At 48.3% G+C, this 24,751-nt stretch overlaps 1 protein-coding gene and 1 long non-coding RNA gene across 2 annotated transcripts; one reads left to right on the plus strand and one right to left on the minus strand.

The window, feature by feature from the left end:
• Positions 1-632: 632 nt before the first annotated feature.
• LOC119622037 (uncharacterized) lies at positions 633-1,672 on the minus strand. Its single transcript, XR_005238632.2, has 2 exons — positions 1,528-1,672; positions 633-1,317 (listed from the first exon to the last, which is right to left on the minus strand). It is a non-coding gene; the product is annotated as an uncharacterized lncRNA (long non-coding RNA).
• A 7,727-nt stretch (positions 1,673-9,399) lies between these two features.
• LOC103231829 (sarcoplasmic/endoplasmic reticulum calcium ATPase regulator ARLN-like) lies at positions 9,400-9,899 on the plus strand. Its single transcript, XM_007991434.3, has one exon. The coding sequence runs from the start codon at positions 9,419-9,421 to the stop codon at positions 9,641-9,643; it is 225 nt and encodes a 74-aa protein (XP_007989625.3). The 5' UTR covers positions 9,400-9,418; the 3' UTR covers positions 9,644-9,899.
• Positions 9,900-24,751: the final 14,852 nt, after the last annotated feature.

Genomic DNA, 24,751 nt, shown 5'->3' on the forward strand with positions numbered 1-24,751 from the left:
CTGGGTGCAAGTAACAGAAGTTTCTAGCTCACTGAGCCTCAGAAGGACGTTATAGGTCATAGGTGCCTCAGGAACCGGAAAACAGGGATGGTTACAGATGCTGGGAGGATGCTGCAGTGAGGCAGACGGCAGAATCCCTGTAGCCTCTCTCTCCCCAGCTCCCCTGTTTACACAGGATGATCTCCCGCTTTCCATATACACTGTTTTCCCTTTCTCTACCCCAGTCCTAAATTCCTGGGCAAGGGGACGCTGGCGGCCCAGTGCTTGGGGCAGGTGCCTGCTCCCAGCCCCAGCAACTCTGGTCATGGGAGTGGAGGTCAGGGTATGGTTCAATGGAAGCTGCCTGCAGCGCAAACCTGCAAGGAAGTGAATGTGTGTGTTGGGTGGGGCAGGGCGCTTTCAGGGGGGCCTAGTTTTGTAATAGTCGTGCCCCCATCCCCACTCCAGCGGGAATACTGTGTTAGTTTCTGGCTGAACCAGGCCCCACTTTCTGTGCTTGCTGCTGACGCCCGCTTTCCTTTTGATTTAAGGCCGTTGCAGGGCTCCGCTTTGGAGCGGGCATTGGAGGAATTCTTTGACCACCAAGCAGCCTCCATGCATCCCTCTTATATAACAGAGCCACCGCCAGGCTGTTTGCATTCTGCCTGCTTTCTCTTTTTCCGTTGCAGTAGTTTATTTATTAATTAGTGTGCAAAAAATAAAAAGGAGGTAATAACCTTATTTATGTGCTAGTCCACGTGTTCTGTGTGCTCATTTTTTCTGCAGCCTGGCATCAGGAACCGGAACGTTTGGCCCCAGGAGAGGGGGCCGGGACCCAGGGTGCCAGAATCTTACAGTGCGGAGGCGACAGGCCAACGCAGTTCGTTCCTTTTCCTCCCTCCCTCTCTTCTTCTCCCCGCCACGTTCCTCCCTCCCTCTTCCCTCTTCCCTCCCCCCTCCTCCCTCCGCGGGTTCTGGGCGTCCTTGCAAGGAAAGGAGAGTGGCCTCGAGGTCGGAGAACTCGCAGCAGTCATGACAAACATCGCTAGGAAGCGGGGACAGGATCCACCGGGAGGTTGAAACTCGGGTTCCAGGCGGCCTCTGGTGGCGATCACGGAGGGGGTGCCGCTCGGTCCCGTCCCTCACTCCGCAGCCGGGGGACCCTCAGCCACCTCCCGGGCGGGCCACCCCGCCGGGGTCTGCTCTGGCCGCTCTCGCCCCGCCTCATTTGCCACGCTCCCCCTTCACTTCATGGGTACACGCGGGGCCATCTCCGCTTCCACAGTGGGGTGTTTAAATCCGCAACGATCACAGCCCAGGGGGGACTCAGCAGGGGACCTGGGCAGGATGGATGCAGGGATTCAACGACGGCCGGGTCTGGCCAAGCCAAGCTTCTGGCCCCTCCTACAGTGGTTTGTAATGGAGGCTGATCCGCCTTTTCCGTGGTTGCAGCGAGGGAGAGCCTTGTCGCCCCTCGCAGCACCCCCACCCCACCAATCCCCATCGTCAAGCAGGCGGGCCCCGGCGTCAGTCTGCACAGTTACCAACCTGAGCAGCCCCGCAGCGCGGCACCCAGCCAGCAGGAGGGAGGGAGGGCCAAGGTGGCTCCCCGGGGAGGCTGGACGTCCTTGCCACCCCGGACTTGGGGACTGGGGGCTTCCGCACTGTTGGAATCCTGCCTGGGGGCGCGAGCTGCCTTGAGAGAGGTTTCTGGATGTAGAGTCAGCTGGGCTCACTCCCTGCCTTTTTTTTCTTCACCTCCTGAGACATCCAGGAAATGTATAGATTTCTACAGCATTCTGGGATGAACTGGAGGGTATTGGGGGAGTCAAAATGGGACCCCCGTGGGAAAAACATGTATTTCATTTTCCATATATTATGTAATCCTGTAAATAAAATTAAATACATTTTAAGCTGGGGTGGTGCTTTCTGTAATTGAATGAAAAGCACCTCCAAGGCTTCAACTTCAAGAGAAAAAAAAGGAAAAGGAGGAAATAAAAAAAAAAAAAGTTAACTAGGGGCCGGGCGCGGTGGCTCACGCCTGTAATCCCAGCACTTTGGGAGACCGAGGCGGGCAGATCACGAGGTCAGGAGATCGAGACGATCCTGGCTAACACGGTGAAACTCCGTCTCTACTAAAAATACAAAAAAAAATTAGCCAGGTGTGGTGGCGGGCGCCTGTAGTCCCAGCTACTCAGGTGGCTGAGGCAGGAGAATGGCGTGAACCCCGGAGGCGGAGCTTGCAGTGAGCCGAGATTTCGCCAAGGCACTCCAGCCTGGGCGACAGAGCAAGACTCTGTCTCAAAAAAAAAAAAAAAAAAAAAAAAAAAGGCCGGGCGCGGTGGCTCACGCCTGTAATCCCAGCACTTTGGGAGGCTGAGGCGGGCGGATCACGAGGTCAGGAGATCAAGACCATCCTGTCCAACACAGCGAAACCCCGTCTCTACTAAAAAGTACAAAAAATTAGCTGGGCGTGGTGACGGGCTCCTGTAGTCCCAGATACTCGGGAGGCTGAGGCAGGAGAATGACCTGAACCCGGGAGACGGAGGTTGCAGTGAGCCGAGATCGCACCACTGCACTCCAGCCTGGGTGACAGAGCCAGACTCTGTCTCAAAAAAAAAAAAAAAGTTAACTAGGTAAAAATTTAAAAACAAAAGGCAACATAAAAAGAAAATGAAATACAAACCATTAGGAAAGGTGTGAAATATCAAGCATGTATATAAAATTTTCTAATGAAATCTTTCTAAACCCCTCTTTTTAAACTTTTTATTATGAGAAATTTCAAACATACATAAAAGTAGGTAAGTAGATAACAAATCCTCACCTTCAACAATGACCAATGTAGGCCAGGTGCGGTGGCTCACGCCTGTAATCCCAGCACTTTGGGAGACTGAGGAGGGATTACTTGAGCCCAGGAGTTTGAGACCAGCCTGGGCAACATAGTGAGACCCCCCTCCCATCTCTACAAAACAATTTAAAAATTAGCTGTGCGTGGTGGCACGTGGCTGTAGTCTCACTTACTCAGGAGGCTGAGGTGGGAGGATCACTTGCGTCCAGGAGGTTGCAGTGAGCTGTGACCTTGCCACTTCGACAAAGCAAGACCATGTCTTAAAAAAAAAAAAAAAAAATTACCAATGTAGAGCCAATTTTTTTTCACCTATATCCTCACCTACGCTCCCCATTATATATTTTTATTTTTATTTTTTTATTTTTTTATTTTTTGAGACGGAGTCTCGCTCTGTCGCCCAGGCTGGAGTGCAGTGGCCAGATTTCAGCTCACTGCAAGCTCCACCTCCTCCCGGGTTTAGGCCATTCTCCTGCCTCAGCCTCCCAAGTAGCTGGGGACTACAGGCGGCCGCCACCTCGCCCGGCTAGTTTTTTTGTATTTTTTAGTAGAGATGGGGTTTCACTGCGTTAGCCAGGATGGTCTCGATCTCCTGACCTCGTGATCCGCCCATCTCGGCCTCCCAAAGTGCTGGGATTACAGGCTTGAGCCACCGCGCCCGGCCATTATATATTTTTATTTAATTAATTTTACTTATTTGGTGTTTTTGTTTGCTTGTTTGTTTTATTTTTTTATTTTTTATTTTTTTTTGAGACAGAGTTTTGCTCTTGTTGCCCAGGCTGGAGTGCAACGGCATGGTCTTGGCTCACCACAACCTCCGCCTCCCGGGTTCAGGTGATTCTCTCGCCTCAGCCTCCCGAGTAGCTGGGATTACAGGTATGCTCCACCACGCCCGGCTAATTTTGTATTTTTAGTAGAGACGGGGTTTCTCCATGTTGATCAGGCTGGTCTCAAACTCCCGACCTCAGGTGATCCACCCGCTTCAGCCTCCCAAAAGTGCTGAGATTACAGGTGTGAGCCACCACTCCTGGCATATTTTTATTTTTTAATGATAAGATAAACTGAGCTTGTGCTTTAGTTAGGCTTGGCTGTGTAACAAGCCACTCCAAAACTTAGTGGCCCAAAGCAACAATAGTTTACTATTTCTTACTATTCCAGTGATTGGATTGGGCAGTTCCTCTGCCAGTTTTGAATGGAGTTCCTCCTAAAATGTCTAAGATGGCCCCTCATCCTCTCATAGGCTAGATGAGCCTCCTTATATAGCACCTAGAGTTTTCTAAGAGAATCAAGGCAGAAGCTTCAAACTTCCTGACCTGTGAGAGTCCTGAGTCACTCCCTGCCCCCATTCTATTGACCAAAGCAAGTCACAAAGCCAGCCCAGACTAGAGAGGTGAAGGGAGAATGGAGAGGGGGGAGAAAATAAGCCTCAGCGATGGATGGGATGAATGAATGGCAGAGATTTGCACGAGTGGGTATGTACACTAGGATGAGAGGAATTTGTGGCTTTTTTTTCTTTTTTTGATACAGTGTCTGGCTCTGTCACCCAGGCTGGAGCTGCAGTGGTGCGATCTCGGTTCATTGCAACCTCTGCCTCCTGAGTTCAAGCCATTCTCCTGCCTCAGCCTCCTGAGTAGCTGGGATTACAAGTGCACACCACCATGCGCTGCTAATTTTTGTATTTTTAGTAGAGACGAGGTTTCACCATGTTGGCCAGGCTGGTCTCGAACTCCTGACCTCAAGTGATCCACCTGCCTCAGCCTCCCAAAGTGTGGGGATTACAGGCGTAAGCCACTGCACCTGGCCAATAGCCTTTCAACAATCTATTGCAGTTTGCTTCTATCAACATAACTTTTCTTTCTTCCTTCCTTCCTTCCTTCTTCCTTTCTTCCCTTTCTTTTGAGATGGGGGTCTCACTCTGTTGCCCAGGCTGGAGTGCAGTGGTGCCATTATAGCTCACTGCAGCCTCAAACTCCTAAGTTCAAGCGATCCTCCTGCCCCAGCTTCCCGAGTAGCTGAGACTACCCATGCAGCATCACACCTGGCTAAATTTTAAAATTTTTATACAGATGGAGTCTCACTATGTTTCCCGGGCTGGTCTCAAAATCCTGGCCTCAAGTGATCCTCCCACCTTGGCCTCCCAAAATGTTGGGATTACAAGCATGAGCCACCACACCCAGCTCATTCATAACTTTTCCTTTTCATAAACTATAAATATATATATATATATATTTTTTTTTTTTTTTGAGATGGAGTTTTACTCTTGTTGCCCAGGCTGGAGTGCAATGGTGCAGTCTTGGCTCACTGCAACCTCTGCCTCCCGGGTTCAAGCGATTTTCCTGCCTCAGCCTCCCGAGTAGCTGGGATTACAGGCATGCACCACAACGCCTGGCCAATTTTGTATTTTTAGTAGGGACAGGGTTTCTCCATGTTGGTCAGGCTGGTCTTGAACTCCTGACCTCAGGTAATCCGTCCACCTCGGCCTCCCAAAGTGCTGGGATTACAGGTGTGAGGCACCGTGACTGGCCTTTAATTTTATGTATTTATTTTATTTTATTTTTATTTTTTGAGGCTGAGTCTTGCTCTGTCACCCAGGCTAGAGTGCAGTGGTAGGCGCTCAGCTCACTGCAATCTCCACCTCCCATATTCAAGCAATTCTAATTCTTCTACCTCAGCCTCCCAAGTAGCTGGAATTACAGGCGCCCACCATTATGCCTGGCTGATTTTTGTATTTTTAGTGGAGACAGGGTTTTGCCATGTTGGCCAGGCTGGTCTCGAACTCCTGGCCTCAAGTGATCTGCCCACATCAGCCTCCCAGTGCTGGGATTACAGGTGTGAGCCACCATGCCCAGCCAAACTATACACACACACACACACACACACACACACACACATATATATATATATATATATATATATTTTTTTTTTTGAGACGGAGTCTTACTCTGTTGCCCAGGCTGGAGTGCAGTTGCATGATCTCGACTCACGGCAACCTCCACCTCCCGGGTTCAAGTGATTCTCCTGCCTCAGCCTCCCAAGTAGCTAGGATTACAGGCGCACACCACCATGCCCAGCTAATTTTTTTTTTTTTTTTTTTTTTTTTGAGACGAAGTCTCACTCTTGTTGCCCAGGCAGGAGTGCGATGGCGCGATCTCAGCTCACAGCAACCTCCGCCTCCGCCTCCCAGGTTCAAGTGATTCTCCTGCCTCAGTCCCTGAGTAGCTGGGATTACAGGTGCCCGCCACCATTCCTGGCTAATTTTTGTATTTTTAGTAGAGACTGGGTTTTACCGTGTTGGTCAAGTTGGTCTCAAACTCCTGACCTCAGGTGATCCGCCCGCCTTGCCTCCCAAAGTGCTGGGATTACAGGTGTGAGCCAATGCGCTCGGCCATGCCCAGCTAATTTTTGTACTTTTAATAGAGATGGGTTTCATCATGTTGGCCAGGCTGGTTTCGAACTCCTGACCTCAGGTGATCTGCCCACCTCAGCCTCCCAAAGTGCTGAGATTACAGGCGTAAGCCACTCCCGACCAACTTCAAATGCTTGATACCTACCATCAAGAAGTTGTGTTAGCACAAGTTAACGTTTAACGTTTTTTATCATCCATTTAAAATTTTGCAACAGTTCAAATTATATTTAAAGAACCTGGTAGCCAGGCATGGTGGCACATGCCTCTAATTCTAGCTACTTAGGAAGCTGAGGCAGGAGAATCACTTGAACCCAGGAGGCAGAGGCTGCAGTGAGCTGTGATAGTACCACTGCACTTCAGCCTGGTTGACAGAGTGAGACCCTGTCTGGAAAAAAACCAAAAAAACAAACAAAAAAAACCCTAAGAATCTGGCAGCTCTTTATTTTGTGGACAAGTGGAATGTTTACATTTCTTATGTAATGTGAATTGACTTTGAATCTGAACATATCTTTTCCTATTAGACATTTCAAAACAAAGATGAAGGTCTAATTTGCAGAGGTATATGCATTATGAGAGCAGCCATGCTGCATTTGGCTTGGGCACCATAAAATTACACACCAGCAGGGTGGGCGCGGTGACTCGCACCTGTAATCCCAGCACTTTGGGAGGCTGAGGCGGGTGGATCACCTGAGGTTGGGAGTTCGTGACCAGCCTGACCAACATGGAGAAACCCCGTCTCTACTAAAACAATACAAAAATTAGCTGGGTGTGGTGGCGCATGCCTATAATCCCAGCTACTCAGGAGGCTGAGGCAGGAGAATTGATTGAGCCCAGAGGGCGGAGGTTGCGGTGAGCCAAGATTGCGCCGTTGTACTCCAGCCTGGACAAGAAGAGTGAAACTCTGTCTCAAAAAAAAAAAAAAAGAAAATTACACATCAGCCACAAAAAGATAGAGGTTTCTGATCTGTGTGATGATGGTGTTTTAGGGCATAGTGTGGAGGTACCACCCTACCAGGCCACCTCTTCCCATCCCTATCTGTTGGCCACGCCTTGATCCGCCCTGAGCCTTTGGGAACCTGGAAGCTTCTGCCTCCAGCAGTTCTGTGGACCCTTGTCCATGATGACAAGGGGCACTGAAATAGTGTCTAATGGCAGAGCCCTCCTTGGCCAGTTGGTCACACGTGCTCACCACCTGTGGGGAGTGTGGGAGACACAGCCAGACTCTACCACACTGGGGTGCCCTCTGAAACATCTGGAGTTGACTATTCCAGGGACCGTGCCCTGCTGCCCTGAGAACAGAGGGAATCACCATCTCAGGGCTCCCTTAAGGACAGGTTTTTTGTTGTTGTTGTTTTTCTTTTTTTTCTTTTTCTTTTTCTTTTTCTTTTTTCTTTTTTTTTTTTTTTTTTTGAGATAGGATCTCACTCTCTCACCCAGGCTGGAGTGCAGTGGTGCAGTCCTGCAGCCTCAACCTCCCGAGCTCAAGTGATCCTCCCACCTCAGCCTCCCAAATAGCTGGGACCAAAGGCACGTGCCACTACACTCAGTTGATGTGTGTATTTTTTGTAGAGATAGGGTCTCACTATATGTATTAGTCTGTTTTCACGCTACTGATAAAGACATACCAGAGACTGGGCAAGCCACAAAAGAAAGAGGTTTAATTGGACTTACAGTTCCATGTGACTGGGGAAGCCTCACAATCATGGAGGAAGGCAAGGAGGAGCAAGTCACATCTTACGTGGATGGCAGCAGGCAAAGAGAGGAGCGCTTGTGCAGGGAAACTCCCCTTTTTATAACCATCAGATCTTGTGAGACTTATTCACTCTCACGAGAACAGCATGGGAAAGACCTGCCCCCATAATTCAATTACCTCCCACGTGGGAATTCAAGATGAGATTTGGATGGGGACACAGCCAAACCATATCACTATGTTGCCCAGGCTGGTCTCGAACTCCTGGGCTCAAGCCATCCTCCCACCTGGGCCTCCCAAAGTGCTGGGATTACAGGCACGAGTCACCATGCCTAGCCTGTCATTTTCTTTTTAAATTTTCTTTCTTTCTTTCTTTCTTTTTTTTTTTTGAGATGGAGTCCCTCTCTGTCGCCCAGACTGGAGTGCAGTGGTGCAATCTCAGCGCACTGCAACCTCTGCCTCCCGGGTCCAAGCAATTCTCATGCCTCAGTCTCCTGAGTAGCTGGGATTACAGGTGCCCACCACCATATCCGGCTACTTCTTTGTATTTTTAGTAGAGATGGGGTTTCACCATGTTGGTTAGGCTGGTCTCCAACTCTTGACCTCAGGTGATCTGCCCACCTCGGCATCACAAAGTACTGGGATTACAGGCGTGAGCCATGGCACTCGGCCGGGCCTGTCATTTTCTTACTATTACAGCTATCATTGGAATTATTGGACATCTGCTGATGCATGGCTGTGAGCATTTCTTTTTCTTTTTTGTAGAGACAGGGTCTCTGTTGCCTACCTGGAGTGCAGTGGCGTGATCATAGCTCACCGCACCTCAGCCTCCAGGACTCAAATGACCTTCCCATTTCCAGCCTCCTGAGTAGCTGGGACAGCACAGGCACACACCACCATGCCTGGTTAACTTTTTGTTAATTTTTTGTAGAGATGGGGTCTTGCTATATTCCTCAGGCTGGTCTCAAACTCCTGGGCCCAAGAATTCCTCCTGCCTCAGCCTCCCAAAGCACTGGGTTTACAGGTGTGAGCTACTGTGCCTGACCAGAATATAAAGCTAAATTTCAAATATCTTTTAAAAACAAGAAAGAAAAAGAGACCAGGTGCAGTGGCTCACGCCTGTAATCCCAGCTACTTGGGAGGCTGAGGTGGGAGGATCACTTGGTCCTGGGAAGTCGAGGCTGCAGTCAGCCATGATTGCTCCACTGTACTCCAGCCTGGGCAATAGAGTGAGACCCAGCTTAGCTTCAAACTGTGTTTTAAAAACTTGTTTTCCTTTCCTCCTTTCTCCTCAGTCTCAAGACGTAGCTTTGAGACAAACTGCAGGTGTGTTTTCTTTGGTCTTACGACACGCGCTTTCAAACGCCCTTCCCTTTCCAACTTTACGCTCTCATGTGTCACGCACACTTATTTACCTGGATGCTTGCTAAACTCACACCATGCTCACTTATCTGGTTATAGATTTCCTTCGAAGTTTCCGGAGCTGGAGTTTCTGGGAATGTTAGGAAGCTGCAGGAGCGAGATGGAGGTGGACGCACGGGGTGTTGATGGTCGAGATGGTCTCCGGGAGCGGCGAGGCTTGAGCGAGGGAGAGAGGCAGAACCTCGATGTGCGGCTTCGGTCTGGGGCAAACGGGCTTCCCAAACACTCCTACTGGTTGGACCTCTGGCTCTTCATGCTTTTCGATGGGGTGGTGTTTGTCTTTGTGTATTTTTTGCCATGACTCGTTTGCTGATATCTAAATTAAGAAGTTGGTTCTTGAGTGAATTCTGAAAATGGCTACAAACTTATTGAATAAAGAAGACAAGACTCTCAACAGAAGAATTTCACATCTCCAAGGGACCCTTCCTTTCATTTTACACTTTACTAGTTTGCAGAACTGTATTAAATGGGTAGGATTTCACCCATGCCTAGCTAAGTTGTTAAAATTAAACCCTTTGGTTCATGTTTAAAAACTTTCCAACATCTAATGGCTTTACAGGGGCCGAACATAAAAAGCGTTTATACTTAAAAAAAAAAAAAAAAAAAAAAAGAAGTTTCCAGAGCTGAATTCTGACACGGACCAGATATCCCTAGAATTCTCTCCTTAGCAGGGGTTTACTTCAAGGCTGGAGTTCACTCTCAGCTAGAGATTGACTGTGATTGATTTGTAAGCTGGGTGCACTCACGATGGTGCTGGCCCCTTCAGCAGATGGAACAATAATTGAAAAGAAGTCACTGGAGCGAGACACGCCACCTGGCACCTCCTAGCCCCCCATGCCTCTTCCGCAGTCCAAGCCCCTCTTCTTAAACCAGGGCTCCCTCTCCAGAAATTGGAAAATGGCAATTTTTGGAAAGGATTCTGGCCAGTCTTCCCCTTGCTAGCAACGGATAGTGAAATTCACTTTCTTTTTAACACGCCTTGCTCTTATTTTGGCTTCTTTCTGCAAGCAGCAAGCAACCTGACCCTCTTTCGGTCACAAGTCTAAACGAAATGGAATGGGAATGATAGTAAGAAAGAGGATTGCAGCACAAATATGGTCATGTGATTGTAGCACTCTCTTTTTTTTTTTTTGAGACTGAGTCTCACTCTGTCACCCAGGCTGGAATGCAGTGGCACGATCTCAGCTCACTGCAACCTCCACCTCCTGGGTTCAAGCGATTCTTGTGCCTCAGCCCCCCAAGTAGGTGGGATTACAGGCGCCCACCAACACGTCCGGCTAATTTTTGTATTTTTAGTAGAGACGAGGTTCCGCCATGTTACCAGGCTGGTCTCGAACTTCTGACCTCAAGTGATCTGCCTGCCTTGGCTTCCCAAAGTGATGGGATTACAGGCCTGAGCCACTGCACCCTGCCTGTAGCACTCTTATATTTGACATTCAAGAAGGAAACAATTGCATTCCCAAACAGCTAAATATGCATGTCTAAAAACGGAAGTCTTTTTTTTTTTTTTTAACTGTCACATTCTCTCCAAAGCCCATTCATCTCAGCATCCCAAAGCTGAAGCACAGCTTCTGTGAGTTCTGTAAGAAAGTGGTAACCACAGGGCACCATTGCCAGCACAGCACAGCACAGCACAACTGCTTATAAAACGAGACTTCTGACGCTGGCTGCAGCGTCATTTTCTCACCATCCTCACGTGGGAGAGCAGTTGTCTGAATGATCGCTAAGTCATGCTCGCTAAGTCAGTGCAGTAAGAATTGCACTGCTGAAGCTAAGTCCAGGACGGCCTCTGCTGGGGCCAGAGCAGGCATGGCAATGAACTCCAAGCTGGGGCCTCCATTTGTTTTCTTTTTCTTTTCTTTTCTTTTCTTTTTTTTTTTTTGAGATGGAGTCTCACTCTGTCTTGCCCAGGCTGGAGTGCAGTGGCATGATCTCAGCTCACTGCAACCTCTACCTCCCAGGTTCAAGCGAGTCTCCTGCCTCAACCTCCCGAGTAGCTGAGATTACAGGAATGCACCACCATGCCTGGCTAATTTTTTTGTGTATTTAGTAGAGACGGGGTTTCACCACGTTGGTCGGACCGGTCTCAAACTCCTGACCTCAGGTGATCCACCCACCTCATCCTCCCAGAGTGCTGGGATTACAGGCATGAGCCACCATGCCCGGTCTCTCTATTTGTTTTCTAGCAAGCCAAAGTCTGAGTGGAAAAAACACAAACTCTCTTTCCTCTGGTCTCACACAACAATCAACACAGTAGACTTCTGTGACCCCAAAATATGTGGGGATATCTCCCCACCAGCAATCAAGCAGTCAGTTCTGCAGTGGACACCAACTGGGTGTCCTCCAATTCTATTCAATTCAATTCTGACACTCTACCTGGAGATAGCTTCAGATCCCACAGGTTGATGGCTCAGTCCCCAAGACTGTCCCCCACCTTCAGATGCCAATGGCAAGCCCCAGGTTGTGTCACCTGTGCTTCTGACTGACGGGCTATAAATCGGGGTTCCCACCACCCCTTCCTTTGGTTAATTTAATTTGCTAGAGGGGACCGGGTGCGGTGGCTCACACCTGTAATCCCAGCACTTTGGGAGGCTGAGGCGGGCGGATCACGAGGTCAGGAGATGGAGACCATCCTGGCTAACACGGTGAAACCCCATCTCTACTAAAAATACAAAAAAATTAGCCAAGTGTGGTGGTGGGCACCTGTAGTCCCAGCTACTCGGGAGGCTGAGGCAGGAGAATGGCATGAACCCAAGAGGCGGAGCTTGCAGTGAGCCAAGATCACTCCACTGCGCTCTAGCCTGGGCAACAGAGTGAGACTCCGTCTCAAAAAAAAAAAAAAAAAATTGCTAGAGGGGCTCCCAGAACTCAGGGAAACACATTTACCAGTTTATTATCAAGGATATTACAAAAGATACAGATGAAGAGATACGTAGGGCAAGGTATGGGGGAAGGGGTGCGGAGCTTCAATGCACCCTCTGGGTGTACCACCCTCCAGGAACCTCCACACGTGCAGATATTCAGAAGCTCCCAGAACTCAGTCCTTTTGGGGTGTCTTGTTTTGTTTTGTTTTGTTTTTTGAGATGCAGTTTCGCTTTTGTTGCCCAGGCTAGAGTGCAATGGTGAGATCTCAGCTCACCACAACCTCTGCCTCCCACTTCAAGCCATTCTCCTGCCTCAAGCCCCCTGAATAGCTGGGATTACAGGGATGCACCATCACGTCCGGCTAATTTTGTACTTTTTGTAGAGACAGGGTTTCTCCACGTTGGTCAGGTTGGTCTCGAACTCCTGACCTCAGGTGATCCGCCTGACTTGGTCTCCCAAAGTGCTGGGATTACAGGCGTGAGCCACCGCACCTGGCAAAGGCCCATTCTTATAAGTAGTGCACGATGTTCCAGCCAACATTGTAATGGCACATTGGGCTTGGATGTTGTGATGTTATGATATATATATAGGTTTTTGTTCACACTTCCTGGTTGATAAGCGCCATAGCCCTTGTTATTTCCTAAGTGACTAAAACAATAAGTATATATTTTAAAAGCATTTGGGCTGGGCGCGGTGGCTCATGCCTATAATCCCAGCACTTTGGGAGGCCGAGGCGGGCCGATCACTTGAGGTCAGGGGTTCAAGACCAGCCTGGCCAACATGGTGGAACCTTGTCTCTACTAAAAATGCAAAAAAAAAATTAGATATGGTGGTGGGCACCTGTAATCCCAGCTACTCTGGAGGCATGAGAATGGCTTGAACCCGGGAGGCAGAGGTTGCAGTGAGCCAAGATCACACTACTGCACTCCAGCCTGGGCAACAGAGTGAGACTCCATCTTAAAAGAACTTAAAAGAAATAAAATATAAATAAATAAATAACATTTGGCCTTTTGTCCTTGGTTCCTGAAGCAGCTTCAGAACAGCCTCCAGAGCCATGAAAGTGAAAGACAGTCTTTTGTCATAACATTGGAGTGTTTTAGGCCTCAGAAAACAGAATCTCTCTCTCTCTTTCTGAGCTTCTCCTGCCCTCCTTTCACCTGCTCCCTTTTCTCCCCAGGGCAGGCTGTATATCTTAGTTCTTTTGCATTGCTGTAAAGGGATTCCTGAAGCTGGTAGTTTATAAAGAAAAGAGGTTTATTTGGCTCACAGTTCTGTGGGCTATACAAGAAGCATGCCTCCAGTATCTGCTTCTGGTGAGGCCTCAGGAAGCTTCTAATCGTGGCGGAAGGGGAAGGGGATATGGCGTGTGCAGACCACATGGAGAGAGAGGAAGCAAGACAGAGAGAGCAGGGAGGTGCCAGGCTCTTTTTAACAACCAGCTCTTGTGGGAACTCAGAGAGTGAGAACTCACTCATTACAGTGAGGACAGCACCAAGCTATTCACAAGGGATCCACCCCCATGACCCAAACACCTCCCACCAGGCCCCACCTCCAATACTGGGGGCCACATTTCCACATTAAATTTGGAGGGATTAAGTATCCAAACCATAGTACCTTAGAAACTAAAATATACTCTAATATTCTCCTGCCTTGAGCCAAATAAACCTCTTTTCTTTATAAATTACCTGTCTTGGAGCTGGCTATAAAAAAATTCTCTGGCCACGTGAGGTGGTTCACCCCTGTAATCCCAGCAATTTGGGAGGCCGAGGTGGGTGGATCACAAGGTCAGGAGATTGAGAACATCCTGGCCAACATGGTGAAATCCCCGTCCCTACTAAAATACAAAAAATTAGCTGGGCGTGGTGGTGCACACCTGTAGTCCCAGCTACTCAGGAGGCTGAGGCAGGGGAATCACTTGAACTCAAGAGGCAGAGATTGCAATGAGCCAAGATTGAACCACTGTACTCCAGCCTGGCGACAGAGCAAGACTCTGTCTCAAAAAAGAAAAACAAAAGAAATGATCTGTCCTATCATGTGTGATTGTAGGTGTAAAAGTTGATCATACTTCAGCTGGGCGTGGTGGCTCATGCTTGTAATTCCAGCACTTTGAGAGGCTGAAGGTGGATCACTGGAGCCTAGGAATTTGAGACCAGCCTGGGCAACAAGGTGAAACCTCATCTCTACAAAAAATACAAAAAATTAGCTGGGCATGGTGGCACATGCCTGTAGTCCCAGATACTTGGGAGGCCAAGAATCGCTTGAGCTCAGGAGGTGGAGGCTGCAGTGAGCCATGATTGCACCACTATATTCCAGCCTGGGTAATAGAGCAAGACACAGAGAAAGAACGGAAAGAAAAGAAAGGCAAGGCAAGGCAAGGCAAGGAGGGAGGAAAGAAAAGAAAGGAAGAAAGGAAGAAAAGAAGAAAGAAAGAAAGAAAGAAAGAAAGAAAGAAAGAAAGAAAGAAAGAAAGAAAGAAAGAAAGAAAGAAAGAAAGAGAGAGAGAGAGAGAGAGAGAGAGAGAGAGAAAGAAAGAAAGAGAGAGAGAAAGAAAGATCATACGAATTGGGTCATTCTTGACATACCCAGCTGAAACAGAGTCAGGAGGTCGGGGGAAGCAGTCCGGGCACATAACATTGCTCCAAAAAAGTAATTATCTGCAAGCCTGGCTGCTGAAACTGCTTGCTATGACCTGAAACCAGTTTTTTGTTTTGTTTTGCTTTGTTTGAGATGGAGACTCACTTTGTCGCCCAGGCTGGAGTGCAGTGGTCTCAGCCCACTGCAATCCCCACCTCCTGGGTTCAAGCTATTCTCCTGCCTCAGACTCCTGAGTAGCTGGGATTACAGGCGCCCGCCACCACGGCTGACTAATTTTTGTAATTTTAGTAGTGACAGGGTTTCACCAGGTTGGCCAGGATGGTCTCGAACCCCTGACCTTAAGTGATTTACCCACCTCAGTCTCCCAAAGTGCTGAGATTACAGGCGTGAGCCACCACGCCTGGCCTTGAAACCAGTTTTATCTCATGGCTTCTGAAGCAAACTGCTGCAACTCTAAGACTAGTTCTACGCACTGCCATCACTCTCCAATCAGAGCTTGCTTGCCACCTCTCTGAAACCTTACTAGTGCCAATGAGCTTCCTCAAAGAGCAATATGTAACATTTCCCCTTTCCATAAAACCTCTAACCTTCTCTTTGTTCTTCAGACATACTGAAGACCGGCCAGTCTGCATATATGCTCTGAATTGCAATTCTTTCTTTCCAAATAAAATGTTTTAATTTCAGATTTATCTGTATATTTTACTTGACTTCAGTATAGGTTATAAGACCTCCATTTCGGAAGAGATCCCGCCCCATACCTGGGAGGAGGGAATGCCGCACAGAGAGGCCAAGAAGAATCTGAACAGACAGGCCTTGCTAGGTTTAGATCATATCCTTTTGGTCCAGTCACATTTTTTTTTTTTTTTTTTTTTTTTTTTTTTTGAGACGGAGTCTCGCTCGTTGCCCAGGCTGGCATGATCTCGGCTCACTGCAACCTCCGCCTCCTGGGTTCAAGCAATTCTCCTGCCTCAGTCTCCCAAGTAGCTAGGATTACAGGCACATGCCACTAAGCCCGACTAATTTTGTATTTTTAGTAGAGACAGGGTTTCACCATGTTGACCAGGCTGGTCTTGAATCCCTGACCTCGGGTGATCCACCCGCTTCAGCCTCCCAAAGTGCTAGGATTACAGGCATGAGCCACCACGCCTGGCCCAATCACATTTCTAAATGGATGTCCATGCTTCATGCCTATCCAATGAAGTCTCCATAAAAGGCCAAGAAGATGGGGTATGGGGAGGTTCCAGAGGGATGAAAACATGGCGCCTGCAGAAAGGTGAACAAGAACTCATCCACAGCTGTGCACAGTGGCTCACGCTTATAATCCCAGCACTTTGGGAGGCTAAGGTGGGAGGATTGCTTGAGCCAAGGAGTTCGAGACCAGCCTGGGCAACATAGGGAGACCTTGTCTCTACACAAAATACAAAAATTAGTTGGTAATGGTGGTGTTAGCTTGTAGTCCCAGCTACTTGGGAGGCTGAGGTGGGAGGATTACTTGAGTCCAGAAGGTTGAAGCTGCAGTGAACCACGATCATGTGCTAGATACAGTTCAGTGGCGTTAAGAATGTACTTAACGCCACTGAACTGTATACATAAAAATGGTTACAATGGCAAATTGTATGTATATTTTATCACAAGAAAATCTTTTTAAGGCCGGGCATGGTGGCTCACGCCTGTAATCCCAGCACTTTGGGAGACCAAGGTGGATGGATCATGAGGTCAAGAGATCGACACCATCCTGGCCAATGTGGTGAAACCCCATCTCTACTAAAAATACCAAAATTAGTTGGGCGTGGTGGTATGCGCCTGTAGTCCCAGTTACTCGGGAGGCTGAGGCAGGAGAATTGCTTGAACCCGGGAGGCATAGGTTGCAGTGAGCTAAGATTGTGCCACTGCACTCCAGCCTGGCAACAGAGAAAGCTTTGCCTCAAAAAAATATATATTTTTAAAGAAAAAATACAATATTTACAATGCATTATTTACAATAATTACCCTTCCTGTGCCCCCACTCCTTCTCAATGCAGGGTAGCTCTTTGAATCAAGAGGGGCAGCCCTTGAGCTTGGGCTGGCCTTGGGACTTGCTTTGACCAGTTGAATACTTCACATTGTGCCTGCTCCAGGTCTCAGTGGCAAGAGACCTTGAGCTTGTCTGCGGTTTCTGTTCACTCTCCTGGAACCCTGCCGCCTCCCTTTGAACAAACGTGGGCTAGCCTGCTGGGGATGCAGAACCAGGCAGACGAACACGATCCGACCAGCTGAGGTCACTCCAGACCAGCCCATTTGCAGCCAGTCTGGCAGATGCAGGTGGGAGCCATGTGCATCAGCTGAGCTCAGCCCAGATTGCCAGCCCTCAGCAGCAAAAGCTAAATCAACAGGTGGTGTTTTGGCTTCATGCCTATAATCCCAGCACTTTGAGAGGCGGAGGCGGAAGGATCGCTTGAGCCCAGGGGTTCAAGACCAGCCTGGGTAACACAGTAAGACCCCATATCTACAAAAAAATCAAAAAAATTAGCTGGCCATGTCTGTGGTCCTAGTTACTTAGAAGACTGAGGTGGGGGGAATCGCTTGAGCCCAGGAGTTCAAGACTAACCTGGGCAACACAGGGAGACCCTGTCTCTACAAAAAAATTAAAAAATTAGCTGGGCACGGTGGTGTGTGACTGTAGTCCCAGCTACTCAGGAGGCTGAGGTGGGAGGATCGATTCAGCCCAGGAGGTGAAGGCTGCAGGGAGCTGTGATCGAGCCACTGCACTCCAGCCTGGGTGACAGAGCAAGACCCTGTCTCAACAACAACAACAAAAAGTTGGTGTTTTAAGGCCCTAAGCTTTGTGGGGGTCGGTTTTGCAGCAAAAGCTACCTGACTCAGAGTGGGATGACGCAGGTGATAAGGATTTTGCTGGCAAAGAGACTAACCCTCTTGAATTCTAGTTTCTCATAAATTGGAGAGCTCGAAGGAGGCTGGTTGCTAGTGGTTTGAGGGAAACTTTTTTTTTTTTTTTCTTGAGACGGTGTCTTGCTCTGTCACCCAGGCTAGAGTACAGTAACTTGATCTCCGCTCACTGCAACCTCTGCCTCCCGGGTTCAAGCAATTCTCCTGCCTAGGCCTCCCAAGTAGCTGGGATTACAGGCACGCACCACCACGCCTAGCTAATTTTTTGTATTTTCAGTAGAGACAGGGTTTCTCCACGTTGGCCAGGCTGGTCTCAAACTCCCAATCTCAAGTGTTCCATCCACCTCGGCCTCCCATTCGGGCAGTGGCTCATGATTACAGGCGTGAGCCACCGTGTCCAGCATGGGGGAAACTTTTACAGATGGCAGTTACCATCAATGACGCTGAAGAAGCTAGGACTTCTTGGAGGTCAGGGTTCCAGCCTTCCTGGTTCTTGGACATTAGAATCTAGTATGAAGAAGATGTGGTGAGTCAGAGAGTACAGAGCTGCGGACTTCCAGTCTGATGGTGGTGGGGATGGGGAACGGGGGCCAAGCTGGCCCTCCCAGCCTCAGACCTCCCGGATCCTGTGTGCCGCAGGAGCCAGCCTGCAGCAGTACCCCCCACCAGGCTGGGGCGCCCACTGTCCCCTGCCTTGTCATGCGTGCCAAGATGAATGCTAAATGTGGAGATTCTTACTCAGTGCTGGATTTCGCGCCTTCTGGCATTCAATACTAGCCTACTTTTTAATAAAAAAGAAACAACACTATTTTGGTGCTGTAAACCTATTTTTCACCATCTGGCATACCCGTATGCCTCTTATGTTTCCTCTTCTAGGTCAGCAAAAATCCTATCATGGGACCAGAACCTCGCTACCAAGGAGGATGTTATCATAGATTTCAGGGGACAAGGTACCCCTCTTCAGGTTGCATCCACTTAACTTTGAGTAACTGACTTCTAAAAAAACCTATTTCTATAAATGTCAGTAGAACAAAATGAAAGTTTAGCTCATGGAAATTAACATAAAAATGAAGGTTTGATTTTTTTTTTTTTTTTTTTTTGCATAACAGATGATGACAATCTTAAAATACCCGACAGACGAAAGAGGAAGGAAAACCACCCCTTCTGTCTGAGAGAATTGTGCAATAATGGCCCAAAGCAGTCCTCTGCAATTTCTTTGGGGGTGACACTAAAGGAACAGAAGGTACTGGGGGAACCAATGGGAAAATTAGTTTAATTAGTAAAGTTAATTAGCAAAAATTCTCTTTGGAGCAAGCTTTGACTAAATCTATGATAATTTGGTGATTCTATGAATTTTCTGGAATATGTGTACGTGTGCACATTGGGGTGCGTGTTGCATGTGCGATCATGCATGTACATGTGTGTGCATGCATGCATGGGGTGGACCCAGGTTTTGTGGTCCCTAAAGATTATACAATTTTGGGGAGCCCTTTAAAAAAAAAGAACACAGGCCAAGCACAGTGGTTCACACCTGTAATCTCAGCACTTTGGGAGGCTGAGGCAGGAGGATTGCTTGAGCCCAGGAGTTCAAGACCAGCCTGGGCAACATAGCAAGGTTTCGTCTTTATTTAAAAGAAAAAAAAAATTAATAAAAATGTTTTAAAAACCACAAAATGTGAATGCAAAATTAGGTAAGAAAGGGATGCCTATTTAGAATTAGAAAGAAAACACAATTCACAATATTTTCAAAGTTGAGCAATACCTCAAATTTCACACAATTCAGAAAACTAACAAAGTTTTGCTAACTGCTTAACAAACCTCAATGGCACATTTTCCCCCTACAATTTTTGGCTGCATACTCTTTGATCACCTTTTCGTATGGCCACAATTTTTTTTTTTTTTTTTTTTTTTTTGAGGCAGAGTTTTGCTCTGTTGCCCAGGCTGGAGTGCAGTGGTTGGATCTCAGCTCACTGCAACTCCGCCTCCTGGGTACACGCCATTCTCCTGCCTCAGCCTCCCGAGTAGCTGGGACTACAGGCACCCGCCACCTCGGCCGGTTAATTTTTTGTATTTTTAGTAGAGACGGCGTTTCACCGTGTTCGCCAGGATGGTCTCGATCTCCTGACCTCGTGATCCGCCTGCCTCGGCCTCCCAAAGTGCTGGGATTACAGGCTTGAGCCACCGCGCCTGGCCTATGGCCACAATTTTATAATATTTTCTAGGGAGAAGATAGAAAGATAATTCAGTTTTTGGCTGGGGGGGGTGTGGCTCATGCCTGTAATCCCAGCACTTTGGGAGGCCGAGGCAGGTGGATCACCTGAGGTCAGGAGTTCGAGACCAGCCTGGCCAACATGGTGAAACCCCATCTCTATTAATAATACGAAAATTAGTCAGGCGTGGTGGTGCATGTCTGTAATCCCAGCTACTCAGGAGGCTGAGGCAGGAGAATCACTTGAATCCAGGAGGCGGAGGTTGCAGTGAGCTGAGATAGGGCCACTGCCCTCCAGCGTGGGTGACAGAGCCAGACTCCGTCTCAAAAATAAATAAATAAATAAATAAATAAAGATAGTTCAGTTTTTGTTCTAGCATGGTTGATAGAAATTTGGTTTTCATTATTGATAGTTTAGAAAAATTTCAGCTTTACATTTTCATAATTAATAATTCTGTGCACATTTTTAGGATTGCTGTCAAATTCGGGAAAACTTCTATCAAGTTTCTTTCATATAAAAGCTGTAAGTTTTCAGGGCATGTCAAGGTTTCATGTTCAGGAACTAACCCTAAATACTCTAGATTGGCAATACTCATGAACCAATTTGATCTCCATTTCTTGCTGTAGAGATCTAGTCTATTATGAGATTTGTGTTATCTTTGTCAATGACAGTATTTTAGTCAAATCTGCACAAAATGTAAATGTTTTCCTACTGTGTTCATGTATTTCACTTCTTTTATTAAGTAGATTATTTAACAATCTAAGAGCCCATATATTACCTCTATTCAAAATTTCTCTCTTCCTCTTTTGGTATGATCTGAAAAAACATTTTGGTACAATTTACTTCTCAGATGTCAGAATAGTTTCTATTGGATATATATAGAAATATTTGAAAAATAATTTCATCATCTAGTGAGTTTGCAATTATATTACTGCATTATTGAATACATATATATTATATATATATATATATATTTTTTTTTTTTCCTTCTTCTTCTTCTTCTTCTTCGAGACAGGGTCTCACTCACTCTGTCACCTAGGTTGGAGTGCAGTGGTGCAATCATGGCTCACTGCAGACTTGACTTCCTGGGCTCAAGTGATCCTCCCACCTCAGCCTCCGCAGTAGTACAGGCATGCGCCGCCACACCTGGCTAATCTTTTATTATTGTTTTTTTAGGGGTAGGGTCTTCCTACGTTGCCCAGGCTGGTCTCAAACTCCTGAGCTCAAGCGATCCTCCTGCCTCATCCTCCCAAAGTGCTGGGATTACACGCGTGAGCCACCACGCATAGCCTGATTATATTCTTAAGAGGAAAAACTTTCATTTTGATCTGCTTACGAGTTTTTGCATTTGATGGTTGGAAGAATTTTCCACGGATTAACTTCTGGTTCTGTACATTCCAAACCTTGCTGCTCCTCCACCAGCCCAGTCCCAGCTGCTGTAGTGCATAGTGTCATGAGGCCAGGTGGGCAGGTCAGATAATTCCTGGAAGTCATTTCTACCCCAGGATGGCCAATAATAACCATATGTGAAAACTATATGTGAAACGTATCCCATTTTAAAGGCCCCGAAGGGTCTTCTGCAAATGAGGGGCTCTGAGGGTTAAGCTTCATGAGTTCTGTGTATGTATGAGTGTGTGAGAAGTTTTTTTGTTTGTTATTTGAGACAGAGTCTCACTCTGTTGCCTAGGCTGGAGGGCAGTGGCATAATCTTGGCTCATTGCAGCCCCTGCCTCCCAGTCTTAAGGGATTCTTTTGCCTCAGGCTCCCAAGTAGCTGGGATTACAGGCACTCGCCATTGCACCTGGCTAAGTTTGTATTTTTAATAGAGACAGGTTTCAGCATGTTGGCTAGACTGGTCTCAAACTCCTGGCTTCAAGTGATCCGCCCACCTTAGCCTCCCAAAGTGCTGGGATTACAGAAATGAGATTTTTGTTTGTTTGTTTGAGACAGAATTTCACTCTTGTTGCCCAGGCTGGAGTGCAATGGCAGGATCTCAGCTCGTTGCAACCTCTGCCTCCCGCAACCTCTGCCTCCCGGGTTCAAGTGATTCTCCTGCCTCAGCCTCCGAGTAGCTAGGATTACAGGCATGCACCACCACGCCTGGCTAACTTTTGTATTTTTTAGTAGAGACGGGGTTTCTCCATGTTGGTTAGGCTGGTCTCAAACTCCCGACCTCAGGTGATCCGACTGCCTCGGCCTCCCAAAGTGCTGGGATTACAGGCGTGAGCCACTGCGCCCGGCCGGATTGTTTTCTTTTTTAAAAATTAAAAGGGGCAGGGCCAGGCACGGTGGCCCACGCCTGTAATCCCAGCACTTTGGGAGGCCGAAGCGGTGGATCACCTGAGGTTGGGAGTTTGAGAGCAGCCTGACCAACATGGAGAAACCCCATCTCTACTAAAAATACAAAATTATCCAGGAGTGGTGGCACATGCCTATAATCCCAGCTACCCGGGAGGCTGAGGCAGGAGAATCACTTGAACCCAGGAGGCAGAGGTTGCGGGGAGCCGAGATCATGCCATTGCACCCCAGCCAGGGCAACAAGAGTGAAACTCCATCTAAAAAAAAAAAAAATTAACAGGGGCAGCAGGGCGCGGTGGCTCACACCTGTAATCCCACACTTTGGAAGGCCAAGGTGGGCGGATCACCTGAGATCAGGAGTTCAAGACCAGCCTGGCCAACATGGTGAAACCCTGTCTCTACTAAAGCTACAAAAAATTAACCAGGCATGTTGGCACACGCCTATAATCCCAGCTACTCGGGAGGCTGAGGCAGGAGAATCTCTTGAACCCTGCAGGGGGAGGTTGCCATGAGCCAAGATCACGCCACTGCACTTTAGCCTGGGCAACAAGAGCGAAACTCCATCTCAAAAAAAAAAAAAAAAAAAAAAAAAAAAGCTTAAAAAAAGCTAAGAAATACAAAAGTTAGCTGGCATGGTGGCGCGCGCCTGTAATCCCCGCTACTCGGGAGGCTGAAGCAGGAGAATCGCTTGATCCCAGCAGGCGGAGTTGTGGTGAGCCGATATCGCGCCACTACACTCCAGCCTGGGCGACAGAGACTCCATCTCAAACAAACAAACAAAACAAAAAACAAAACAAAACAAAAAAAAACAGGAGCCAACAGAATACCAAAGGGCCCAGTACAGAGAGCTCGGATCTGTGCCTCCGCGAGAGCCCCGACTCCCTGTGACCTTGAACAGATCTTTTTTTTTTTTTTTTTTGCATTTGCCTTCTTATATTTATTTCTTTTTTTTTTATACTTTATATTCTAGGGTACATGTGCACATAGTGCAGGTTTGTTACATATGTATACATGTGCCATGTTGGTGTGCTGCACCCATTAACTCGTCATTTACATTAGATGTATCTCCTAATGCTATCCCTCGCCCCTCCCCCCTCTCCAGGGTTGTCCACTTTGCTTCCTCCCACCCGAACCCACCCTGCCCTGACTGCGTCATGGGCCATGTCACCCCCCGGCCTCTAGAGGGCAGCATGTCCTCACTTCGGAAGACCCGGCTGCAGTCCCTGCGCGAGGGCGGCGGCGCTGGCTTGGTTGCTAAGGGGGCTTCGGAGTCTTGCTGCCGTCATCGCTCGGGTGACTGTGGGCGCTTTGCGCAGTCGTGCTCTCCGCGAGAGGACGCCACCAGCAGGAAATATGTCAACAAGCCTGGCCTCGTGCAGGTGCCGCTTGGTTCCTAACGGATGCGCGTGATAGAACCGGGGCAGAGAGAGCGCCACCTCCCTAGTGAAGTTCAAGTTCGCAGGACTGTTTTCATTACCCACGACCCCCACGGGTCAAGGTCCTTTTGGCTTTGGGTCTGGGCACCTAAGGGAAGTAGGAAAGAGCTTGCAGGCCTGGCAGCTGTGGGCTGGGTAATATGACCACGGCGCTGGCAGTGCCACTGACCTCACACAGAAACACACCATGGGGACTGGGGACTCAGGGCCCTGGCCCCTGCAGAGGTGTGTCAGAAGCTTACCCTGCCATCAGGCCTCCCCCGGGGACTTTGCCACCGCATCAGGCTCTTGAAACACAGAACACTTCTCTTGATTTCGGGTGTCTGGCACCTGCTGGACAGGGGTGTTCATCAGTTGACACGGGGATGCTTGTGACCAGGCGGGACCGGGAGCCCGGGTGGGCACACCACCTAGAAAACAAGGCACAGCGCCTTGGCCAGCTGCTGTACCCTGAGCACCTATCCTGGAGGGCCTATGCAGGATCTGATGGGGTCTGAAGAGCCCCAATTTGGGGGTCAGGTTATGCACAGGGAGGGGGCTCACTCTCCCATGAGACCTCCTCAGAAGGTGGCTTTGCCTTCCACCAGGGAGCAGTGGGCATAGCTACTGTTTTCAATTTTATCTTTGATCCCTGGAACTCGGGGGCAGGAGGAAGCTGAGAGTGTCCAGGTCTCCCCTCCCACTGTCTGTGGGTAAAGGGGTGTGGTGAGGAGGCAGAAAAGAAGGATCTAGGTAAGAAAAGCACTCTGATGAAATTGACTATTGTCAGCCCTTGTCAGCTGTGGTGTGCCAGGCAAAGGGTGTGTGTGCAGGTCCCTGGAACAATGTGCAGGGGAAGGCACATGTTTTTTTAAAAAATTTGAGGCAGCTGGGCATGGTGGCTCATGCCTATAATTCCAGCACTTTGGGAGGCCAAGGCAGGCGGATCACTTGAGGTCAGGAGTTCAAGACCAGCCTGGCCAACATGGTGAAATCCTGTCTCTACTAAAAATACAAAAATTAGCAGGGCGTTGTGGCAGGTGCCTGTAATCCCAGCTACTTGGGAGGCTGAGGCAGGAAAATCACTTAAACCTGGGAGGTGGAGGTTGCAGTGAGCCAAGATCGCACCACTGCACTCCA

The sequence above is a fragment of the Chlorocebus sabaeus genome, chromosome X, assembly GCF_047675955.1.
Source record: "Chlorocebus sabaeus isolate Y175 chromosome X, mChlSab1.0.hap1, whole genome shotgun sequence".
Classification (NCBI taxonomy): domain Eukaryota; kingdom Metazoa; phylum Chordata; class Mammalia; order Primates; family Cercopithecidae; genus Chlorocebus; species Chlorocebus sabaeus.